Source organism: Limulus polyphemus, unplaced genomic scaffold (genome assembly GCF_000517525.1).
Source record: "Limulus polyphemus unplaced genomic scaffold, Limulus_polyphemus-2.1.2 Scaffold249, whole genome shotgun sequence".
NCBI classification, from domain to species: domain Eukaryota; kingdom Metazoa; phylum Arthropoda; class Merostomata; order Xiphosura; family Limulidae; genus Limulus; species Limulus polyphemus.
This window is the reverse complement of record NW_013665859.1, coordinates 613,828-625,966: the sequence shown is the minus strand read 5'-3', so window position 1 is coordinate 625,966 and position 12,139 is coordinate 613,828. Positions and strand designations below refer to the sequence as shown.

The following is a 12,139-nucleotide window of genomic DNA, read 5'->3' as shown; positions in this document are numbered from 1 at the left end:
CTTACAACGCTAGAATCCGGGTTTCGATACCCGTGGTGGGCAGAGCACAGATAGCTCATTGTGTAGCTTTGTGCTTAATTACAAACAAACTAAACAGCGTCGTTTTGTTGGAGAGAAAAAAAACATTTAACCCAAATCAATCATTTTTTTGTATTTCAGCCGTGGAGGCGTTATAATGTGACGGTCAATCCCACTATTCGTTGGTAAAAGAGTAGCCCAAGAGATGGCGGTGGGTGGTGATGACTAGCTGCCTTCCCTCTAGTCTTACACTGCTAAATTAGGGACTACTAGCGCAGATAGCCCTCGTGTAGCTTTGCGCGAAATTCAAAACAAATAAACAAAAAATATCCTACTTTTAAACAAGATAGTGAGTTAACTAGCATAGCGTTAGCCCAGTGTATCTAGCTAGGGTTAGGATAAAATAGTGTATGTATGTATGTATGTATATATAAAATATGAAGAAAGAGAGAGGGGAATACCGGAGTCAGTATATTGGTTAAATACAACGACAGTGGTCAGTATAACTGGCAACTACCAAAGCTAAAATAATGTAATTATGTTTTCTGTGATATGTACTTTTTTGAATATTTAACCTAAGCTTCCTAAATGTTCTTAGGTGTTCGTAATTTTCTTTTTCCGATAGATAAAATTTAAAAAGTGTCCAAGCGAAATTGATACCACCGACTGAAATATCCGTGACTGTTCAATCAAAACTTATTTTGTATCTGCTTCGGAGCTTAAAAGCCTATCATAAATCTCGTTAAGGACGATCTAACCTTACAACTATTATACCATAGTGGTAGCTGCAAGTTTAACTGATTAGGACGTTTCTAAATCAGCAAAAATTTAATAGTTTAGTTGGTTAATGGCACCAGATAACCGACTCACTTTTGGCTCAAAGTAGTAAAACTTCTTAGTATTCTGGCAGTGGTTCAAAACGAATTGCAAATGTAACAGCAGCACAGGAAATGAATGCAAAAGGATGAACTGTGAATTTACTGAACAACTTGGAATTTCAACGTGGGGGGTCCTACCAATAAAGAAGAGAGTGTGGATCACACTTTAGATTATTTGTGTAAAATTCGGCCTTAGGATTATTTGGTATAACCTTCAAAATTGTATGAGACTCGACTCACAACACTCACCTAATATTTTGTTTTAGCCACGAGTGTGTGGCTTTTTGGGTTGTACTGCTTCGGTCCTTGGATGGAACAATCTGTTCATCACATGACAAGTTCCTTCGAAAGTGGATGAACATTGTTAATATTGTCATTTTCGTCAGTGTTTGCACTGTTCGTAAAGTGAAGATGATGAAGATACCTTTTTAGCTTTTTCCATCAACACAACACGTTCTTTAAATCTAGTATATAAAGTTTGTCTGTTTGTTTGCACCTTTCAGCCATCTATTCCTTATCCATTTCCACATTTCTTGATCAATCAGTACCATACTTGAAACAGTAATATAGGATAACATGAGGAAAGTCATGAAGAGGGTGGGGGTTGGATCCCCCATCTTCTGTATTAATAAACGTCAGTATGTGTGTGTGTGTATATATATATATATATATATATATCTATTCTTATACGTTTCCACATTTCTTGGTCAATCAGCACCCAACTTGACGCAGTGATACAGGATTAGATGAAGAAGGCCGTGAGGGGGATTAACCCCCATCTAATTTTATATTGATCGAATCCGTGAAAACAGTATGTCTTTCTTTTCAGTATTGGTACCTTTTTTATTTTTATTGCCATTTAATGTTTATTATGTCACGAAACAAAATAGAAGCACAATTTCCTATCCTTTGTTACAAACGAGTTTTTATTTCACCCTTACTAAGAAAACAAATAGAACCAGAATTTCCAGTCGTAAAATGCTACTCTAATGAAAATAGTTATAAAAATAGTATTCTAATGTTAACTAAAAGAAAAGTATAATGATGAAAGCTGAGATTCTAGTCACACACAAAGCTTTGGATTGACAAAGTGAGGAAGCCAGTAATGCAGGGATTTTATGTTCCATGTAAAGTTGAGACGGCTTAGTTTGCTATGTAATCTTTAGCCGATCAAGTGATATGTCCACTTCCATCCCTATCTTGTTTGATTCCTTTTTCAACTTCAGTAGCCAGACCTATATAGCTTTTTTATTTAGCGATAATTTTTTCTTATATTTTACTGAGTGAACTGGACTACATCATACATTAAAACAAAGTACTTCTATCATAATATTTTGTAGGGTAACTGCTGTTAGTATTACTTTAGACTAAGCCTAAATTCTGCATATTTTTCAACTTCAGTGCAAACTGAAATGTGTTCGCCATTATATACTGTCATTTAGTATGTATACGGTTTACTCCACATCTTAACGCTGTTACTACTGTCGTTTAGTACGTATAGGGTTTACTCCACATATTAACTGTTTCCGTTGCCACTACTGTCGATTTGTATATATACGGTTTATTCTACATGTTAACTGTTTCCACTGCCACCACTGTCGTTTAGTACGTATAGGTTTACTCCACATATTAACTGTTTCCGTTGCCACTACTGTCGATTTGTATATATACGGTTTATTCTACATGTTAACTGTTTCCACTGCCACCACTGTCGTTTAGTACGTATAGGGTTTACTCCACATGTTAACTGTTTCCACTGCCACTACTGTCGTTTAGTATGTATAATGTTTACTCCACATGTTAGCTGTTTCCACTGCCACTACTGTCGTTTAGTATGTATACGGTTTACTCCACATGTTAACTGTTTCCACTGCCACTACTGTCGTTTAGTATGTATAATGTTTACTCCACATGTTAGCTGTTTCCACTGCCACTACTGTCGTTTAGTATGTATACAACTTTTTCCTCATCCTTACTTTCTTGCAATAAAACAAGCTTCACAAGACATTCATCTTCAACTTTCAAAAACTAACATGAGCAGTCCATCGTTTTCCTTATATCAGGAAATGCTAACACACACAATATAACACTAATGTTAATCATCGCCACGACTCGGTTTGTTAACCTCATAATTAATCCATAATTTACTACTGGAGATTTGTTCACTTTTTAAGATCTTGCTATTAGTACCACCATTACGTGGTTATAGGTAATTGGCTCTAACGTCTTGGTTCTAATTATCAGTAATATTGTACCATGTTTTTTATTAATTTTATTTATCTTCTAATTACCATAACACTATTCCATCTGTGTGGTAGTTTTTCTCTCTTCTAGCTGTCAGACAGCTATTCCAAACACGTATGTAGTTCCTAACAATTTATCCGTGCTAATACCCTCCGCACGTTAAAAAAAACACGTGCTATACACGGGCACACACACACACACACACAACGAGTGGAACTAGAAATTTCCTTGTAATATTGATCGACGTTAGGGCAGACAAGAACTTAACGTTTAAATTCGATTTATATGTAGAGAGGCATTAAACTTTTTCTCTTTTCCCAAGAGAAGCGATCTATCAGAATTCTGCAGCGAACGTGTAGGTAGCGTTTGTTCGTGTGGCAGACTGTCTGTTCGTGTTCTTGGAAATTACCACACAGAACTCGAACTGTTGTGGCACGCACGAGATATTCATGAAACGCTATGAAACTCTGGTGCGTAAGGAACCGAAACGAATTCGTAAAGGCGGAGCAGTTTCGATGTCATTGGGAGGACGAGTATTTCTCTGAAGAACACATTTTCAGACTTACTTGTCATTGTTAAAAGGAACCATTGTTAATGCCTTTTTCAAAAACGTTTTTACAAAAAGCACGACCCCGGAAACACATAGTTTATTCGAATTCTAAAATTTCATTTTTTTTTTGTAATTTTGTTATTTATTTACAAACTCAAACGTAGAGCTCATCCACAAACAATTGGTCATATTTTTCCATATCAGTATATTTCTTTAAACTAGAATTATATACCGTTTCTTCTAATTTAAATTAGATTTACTTTCTGCGGAATCATGCAAAGTTACTTTGACGCTGTATAATGTTAAAATATTCACAGTGATACAAGTTTGAAAATTATTAGATACATTTTCGAATTATGCAAGCAGTGTATATTTACAACTTAAAGTTGGTGGTCGTATAGGAAATTCACGAACAGCCCCATAAGTCTGCGTTTGTGAGTTGATGTAAGGCTCTCATTCCTAAATAATGAACGGTTTGTTTATTTCGAAGTGATTACCAAGCTTGTATGCCGTTGCCACTGTACAATGTTCAATGTGTATTGATATAGCACTTTCAAACGTACCTCTGTGAGGTTAAATTGACGTCTTTTCTGGAGTTTTCGAATAAGTATTTCGAAGTTAAATACGTATTGATCTGGAATTTTTAAACATACCTCTGTGAGGTAACATCGAAACATGTAGAGTCAACTTTTTAGTGGTTATAGATTGGCCTTAATTAATTTGTTTTTAATTGTGTAGCTATTTTAACGTTGTTTGTTATATATTATTTTAACATTATACACAAGTGCCAAGAAATAATACTCAGAATCCCCTGTATTATGTATAGCATAAACCCACATCATACTGTTACATAAAATTGTCACAGACAGCTTTTTGTCTTTCTACGCAAACTTTCGTTAATTTGTAACTCTAGAATACTACAAAAATGTAAAATGGCTAAAAGCGCAAAGGCTATATTTTTAGCGCAAAGCCACACAATGGACTTTTGCGCTCTATCAACTTCGGGGAATTAAACCCCGAATTTTAACTTTGCCAGTCTATAAACCTACCGCTGACCTACGGAGAGGGGACAAACGCAGCAGAGGTTAATTAGCTCAAGTTTTTCTTCACCATTTTTGTGCTTGGTGTTATATTTTTTGTTTGGGAAATCCTAACATATATTGTAAACATCCCTGATATATCTACGATATTTACTTTGTATGACACAATTGTACATGTTTGTTTGAAGTTAAGCATAAAGCTACACAATGGACTATCTGTGCTCTGCCCACCACGGGTATCGAAACCCGGTTTCAAGCGTTGTAAGTTCGCAGACATGCCGCTGTACCACTGGGGGCTTCTACATGTTACCGCTTCAACGTTTCAGGTTTTTGTCTTTCATTTTTCTGTATTTTTTTACTGAAATAATCTAGTAAATTATTGGATTGTCTAATATTATTATTACTCACAAATTGGCTTTATTTGTTGGTTAGATTTAATTGCTCTAGGTTCTATACGTTTTCACTATTCAGTAACTATACCACCACTCTAATTTGGAGTATGTTAAATCTTAATTAATTAGAGCCATATTATTTACTGTTGCTAATAATTGTACGATTTTCCTTATTCCTTATAATTCGTTATTTATACAAATATTTTAGGACTTATTTTGTAACTGTCTTCAAGGAATTAACGGATTCTTTCCAATCCTGTGACCAGTTAGCGTAATCTCTTGTTTTATTTTTGTATTTCAGTTTCATGAACGTTAGACTAGAAATGCAAAGTTGTATTTTTTGCTAGCTTTTCTTTTTTTTTGACATCAGTATGCGTCTCCAACATCTGTGGTGTGTGTTGATTGATGCTGGTTAACCAAATTGATCTTAATACCCAACATAAATTGCTACACTAAGTATTCCTAATCGTAGTCGCGATACTTGTGTGATACCGCAGCAAATCAGAAACTATGAGCACTCACTACTAATCACAATCAGAACATCACTCGGGCTTTTCCATCTTACCTAGCAAAAAAACAACAACAACATTATCTGATGTAATTGGAGACCGTGTTTGTACTACTTTCGATCAAACTCAAATGTCTTACTCAAAGTGTTACCACTAACTAGGTGACTAACAATAACATATTTCCAGTGTGACAGTTGTAGATGAATGACCGAAGTTAAAGCTACTATAAGCAATGGTGTTTTTGTATTAACACAAATACACAAAAATTACCTACACTAAATGAAGTAAACAATATGAAATTGCCATAATAACTCAAAAATATTAGTAATTTTAGTTAAGATGCCTTGCTTAACGCGCGTAATTTACGAGAAGGATAGATTTTGGACATTTGCCTCGTTTATGTTATAGGAATGGCCACTACTACCAAAGTGCACTTGTTTTTGTTTGGTTTGTTTTTTTCTTAATTTCGCGCAAAGCTACACGAGGGCTATCTGCGCTAGCCGTCCCTAATTTAGCAGTGTAAGACTAGAGGGAAGGCAGCTAGTCATCACCACGCACCGCCCACTCTTGGGCTACTCTTTTACCAACGAATAATGGGATTGACCTTCACATTATAACGCCCCCACGGCTGAAAGGGGCGAGCATGTTTGGTGTGACAGAGATTCGAACCCGCGACCCTCAGATTGCGAGTCGAGTGCCTTAACCACCTGGCCATGCGGGGCCCCCAAAATGTACTTCAGAGACGATGGGTACTTTAGTAAAGTTTGAAACCATTGTTTATTTCCACACTTTTCATGATAGAAATATATTTTAATACGTGAAACATTATTACAGCTCAGCAATGTTATTGAAAAGAATGGAAGTGTAGCACTTACAAAGTTTACTGGAGCTATTTTTCTGCGTGACAATAAATGTTCTTCACCGGAGGCGAATCACCAAAACCCGTCAAATCGATATGCATTTCTACTATTGCATCCAAGTGTTGTTTTTGTCTAGGTACGACGGAAATGCCAGGGAGATATGTAGCACCCGAATTCTGCTGTAACATCAGACATAAAAATAGATCAATAGACATTTATCAATGTATATATATATATTTATTTATTTATTTATCTATGTGTGTGTGTGCAAGTTAAATTTTTTTACATGAATGTAATACATGAAAGCAACGAGTAAAAACAATTAATTGACTAACGTGTTATCAGACTGCATATTAAAAAGTCACACAAAAAGTTAGCGAGGTACTCTATATTTACGAATTGTTCAGTAATAGCTCTCTTTTTTTTTTAGATGTATTCGCACTGATCAACTAGTACGGGTTGGGCAAACTTTGTAAAAATATCCCTTATGTGTACGCCACAGAGCACTAGAAAATATAAAATCCCTGAAACAGAGTTTACTATGCATTTTGTCACTGGTTCAGTGGATTGTTAGGCATAACTTTCACAATAAGAAAATTATGTGATTGCTAAATATCCGAGCAACTCAAGGGGCCCCCAATCGAGGGAATGTTTCTTCACTTTTACTTGTTTTAGTATTCTACTCGTGTGAGAAAAAAAAATGCTTTCAATAAAAACGATCCAAAAAACTCGTCATTCAGCAACAGTCAAATATATTTGCGGTGCACATGCGCTGATTGGCTGCACGACTTGAGAAAGCACGATATTGTATGCTATGTATTAACTTATTGTTGGAGACCTTAAACTATAAGAAGTTAATACATAAGATATTTAGAGTTTCTCAAAGTAAAAGTAATAACTTATTTCTGGAGCCCTCATCCACCCTTAAAAATACTAATAATATTTCTTCAAACCAAGAATACACTACACAATACATACTAATACATTTGTTAAAAAGTAATTTATGTTCTCATACTAACACTAGTGCTTCGGTATCTTTCTCAAGTCAAAGAAAGAGACCCTAAAGTCACGTTGTAATTTGGTTTTCAAATTATTTTTAAAGTAAATTTCAGCTTCAAGAAATATAACCTTAGAAGCATGATATTGTGTGCTATGTCTTAACCCATTGTTGAATACCTTAAGAGTGTAGGACGGCGGAAAGCAATTTGTTTGGCAATAAGGGGATGCGAACCATGAATCCTCAGAATTACAGTCTGGCATGCTAAATACTGAGCACTTGGCCCGAATCAGCAGAAAGAATCAATAATTATTAAGCCATACAGGTTGGGACTTACAGTTTCCTTTGTGGCTTGCCAAAATTTTATTATTATAAAAAATGTAAAATATCAAAGAACTTCTATTCTGAGTTCTTATTTTACAAACACATAGTATCAATAAAGTAGTACAGGGGCGTTGCTTGCCCATTGGAACCCTTAAGTAGGAATAAAAGAAGGCAGCTAGTAAACACCATCCACCGCTAACTCTTGTGTGATACCTGCCAGAACGAATAGTGAAAGTTGACCTTTACCTTTTAACTCACCCACAGCCCCAAAGTGCTCTAGTCAATAACTTCAAAATTAGGAACGATTAGCGCAGATATCTCTTATATAGCTTTGCACGAAATTCAACAAACAAACAAACTTACTGATTCTTAAAAATCCTTTAAAAAATTGCTTTAAATCATTGTTATTATTTATGATTTGAAATGAATTTCCACCGGGGAGAATGAACGCCTAGATATAATTATACATGCACGTTTATAGATATGGTTTTTAAAGGAATAAAACATTAATCAATGTTAATATGAGCCACATAATTCTAAGCCACAATGGTGAAACGCAAATATGGGAGTACGTTTAGTCTGAAGTTCTTTATTTTTTAACTACTTTAATATATTTAGGACAAAACTGCTTAAAAGCTATCTGTCGCCTCTCTAATTTGAAATACTGACCATAAGGAAGGCAGCCAGTGAACAACACCCTACCATACGCCAGTCACGCTATAGGATTTACTGTTACTTTTAAAACGCACATTTAGCATAAAGGGCGCGGAATATTTTGGGGTATCGCAAGCATTCGAACCCGGCTCGCTAGCTTCGAGATTCTGAGCTCTACTACAGGGCCAACCCTAGCCCTGTAGCTTAATGACTCATGAGGCCATATAGTCAGCTTTCTGCAGACAGTTTACTTATTTCTTTTATTTGTATTTTTCAAACCTTTTTAAAACTTTGCCTTTTTTTAAATTAATGATCGTGAAGTTCGTGTCATTTGTAACGTGATGCTTAAAGCTTTATTAATTTCAGATGAATTAAAATATGAAGTTTGATGCTTATTGTTTTCCTTTTAGATTCTAAAACGAATAAAAATTAGCCAACCGGACAGTATAGTGTGTTTAACGTAAACGCGGCTATTGTAGGCTAACACATAAAGGTTATATATCTAGTTCTTCAGTTGACATTTGTCAATTATTTTCTCAGGTTATTTGACGTAGGAGGTCAAAGGTCAGAACGAAAGAAATGGATTCATTGCTTTGAAGATGTAACGGCTATTATATTTTGTGTTGCTATGAGTGAGTATGATCAAGTGCTTCACGAGGATGAGACTACAGTAAGTAAAAGTTATCACATTTAAATCTTGTTTTAGGTAGAGGTCATCACTAAAGTAAATTGCATTTTAAATAGTAATTTGTCTGTAAATTAATTTTCTTAATTCTACTCTTTTGGCCTTGAACATTTGTTGACGTATTTCCAGGTGTGGCTTACTGAAAATGAAAATAGTTATCACAAGTTAAAGTGAATCATATAGCCTCACCACATAGTGGAATGTCCACTGACGTATCGTTGTAACATATTTGCATTTTAAATAGTAATTTGTCTGTAAATTAATTTTCTTAATTCTACTCTTTTGGCCTTGAACATTTGTTGATGTATTTCCAGGTGTGGCTTACTGAAAATGAAAATAGTTATCACAAGTTAAAGTGAATCATATAGCCTCACCACATAGTGGAATGTCCACCGACGTATCGTTGTAACATATTCTATCGCTGATCGTGTTCTTTAGAATTATCTTCTAAAAATAATACGAAATTTAGTCCACGTAACGATAATAAATTTGTTTATTTCTTCCTTAAAGTTTATTACAGGCTCTTTTCACTTGTAGACGGTTGTAAGCCAAAGTTCAGAAAGAAAATTTTTAACATAAACTCCACAACTAAACGTAGCCTTATCTTTAAATACAGCGTTTCAATACAAAGTGAGAAAAGTAGGCATAACAGAACTATCTTTGTTATATAAACAAACAGTTAACTCACTAAATAACTGAATGACAGAACAGACTCAAAAACTCCCATTGAACACTAAATGCTTCACTGAACGAACTGAACTGCTTACTCTTATCTATATATATAGTGTACTAATCTAGGTGTCAGTCGAATTTACTAGATCTTATCTCTTAGCACCTTCTAGCTAACACCTAAATTACTGTTGTAAACTTACAACACAGTACAATCAGAAAGTACAAAATGCTTTTGTTTTAAACAGGAGTTATTCACTATATATATATATATATAATTTGTAACAGCACTGTTTTATCTTTTGAACGTAGTATGTTTCTTTCTTAATTTAGACTAATACCCCCCCCCCCCGAATAAAAGATCAAGCCGATAATGAAAGAAAAAATGCAACAGTATTGTATACTCACTGCCCTTCCGTTTTATTTTTTATCGCGTTTATTAATTAGCTTTTTATATTACAAAGTCTACTTCATTATATGTATGCGTATTTATTTACTGAATACGTTAAACAATAAAAAAAACAATAACAATAAGTCAGTAGTTCTACGACTTACCTCTGATCTAGCGAGACTTATAAAGATGAAATGCCTTACTTAGGATAAACAATAAGATGATTTGTGTAATATTTCTACATAAAAGATCAAAGTTAGTCATCGTGACTCCGTCAGTCCTAGAATTGAATAAAACATTCATAATATTTTTTCAAATTATAATTTTTCCTCATGTATTTCCTTTTACTCACCGTGTGTATTGCTTTTCAAGAACCGTATGCAAGAGAGCTTGAAGCTTTTTGACTCCATCTGTAACAACAAGTGGTTTACAGACACCTCAATTATTCTCTTCCTCAACAAAAAGGATCTCTTTGAAGAGAAGATAAAGAAATCTCCTCTCACCATCTGCTTTCCAGAGTACACAGGTAGATTTCAGAATAAACTATTATATAAACTCTATAATTAAGCATCAGCAATACATATATATATATGTATTATCTTCAGCTATAACTGTCAATCTTGAAAACTTGCATCAGTAAACTACGGTATTATATAATTTTGAAACTACCCCACCCCCAGTTTTATCTCCTATATAATACTATTGCACCCAAAAGTATTAGTAAAATATGTAAAAAAGTATTGGTTCTAATCCGGTTAAAATAGCACATAGTACTTATTTAGTTTTTTACATATTTGGTATCAAATGATTGAGTGAGATTACCCCTAGTCACTTAATGTTGAAGTAATTGTGTCGATGATATAGGGATATATGTTTCTAAGTGAGCCAAATCATACTTATGTGACTTGCTCGCGTCTAAATCGAAGAATTATATTACGTTTTGAAACCTAATAGAATCTATTGAATTAAACCTACAGATAATTATACTCGCCAAAACATTAGATTAAGAAAGTTCGAGAATCAAAAATATAAGTTCTAGTGGTAGTTCCCACATATCTCCTGGTGAGACAGCGGTAAGTCTACAACGCTAAAATCTGGGGTTCTATTTCCCTCGGTGGGCACAGCAAATAGCCCAATGTGGCTTTGCTCACAAACAAACACACAAATACTTTCCCCAATATAATGGTGTGACACTGTTACGTATAAACAAACACACAAATACTTTCCCCAATATAATGGTGTGACACTGTTACGTATAAACAAACACACAAATACTTTCCCCAATATAATGGTGTGACACTGTTACGTATAAACAAACACACAAATACTTTCCCCAATATAATGGTGTGACACTGTTACGTATAAACAAACACACAAATACTTTCCCCAATATAATGGTGTGACACTGTTACGTATAAACAAACACACAAATATTTTCCCCAATATAATGGTGTGACACTGTTACGTATTAGAATTTCAAATGGTCTGTAATCGAGTTAACTGATAATTTAAATTTAGTAGTTAAATGGTATTTTGGATTTAGTATTTAAATAAATGCCGATATATAGTCAGTTTGTAATATTTGCCAACAAGATTGATACACAGTTTTCTTTTATTTTAACACAAATGCGTTTTAATATACACACAACAGTACAATTTACAATAACAATTATTACAAATTGTTATTACAAACAATGATTTATAAACAAAAGTTTTACAAACTTACAAACAATATAAAGCCTTCTTTCTAGTCTGGAACTTCCTTGATATCTTATCGATGGTTCACGATGAGCGAATTAATTACGAGTTGATTTAGGTACGATTCACTTACAGGAGCTAGCTTGCCCTGTAGTCTTCATTGTTCATACGCCTATTAGAGATTGAGTTTCCACCGATGACGTTAGGTAGCGTTTTCGTAAAAGTATTAA

At 34.4% G+C, this 12,139-nt stretch overlaps 1 protein-coding gene across 1 annotated transcript in view; it reads left to right on the top strand.

The window, feature by feature from the left end:
- LOC106478788 (guanine nucleotide-binding protein G(o) subunit alpha) overlaps positions 1-12,139 on the top strand; it is a 104,567-nt gene that overhangs the window by 83,149 nt on the left and 9,279 nt on the right. The window contains exons 6-7 of the mRNA XM_022382440.1: positions 9,007-9,136; positions 10,584-10,737. Coding sequence (XP_022238148.1) covers positions 9,007-9,136; positions 10,584-10,737 — 284 coding nt within the window. The remainder of the gene's footprint in view (positions 1-9,006; positions 9,137-10,583; positions 10,738-12,139) is intronic.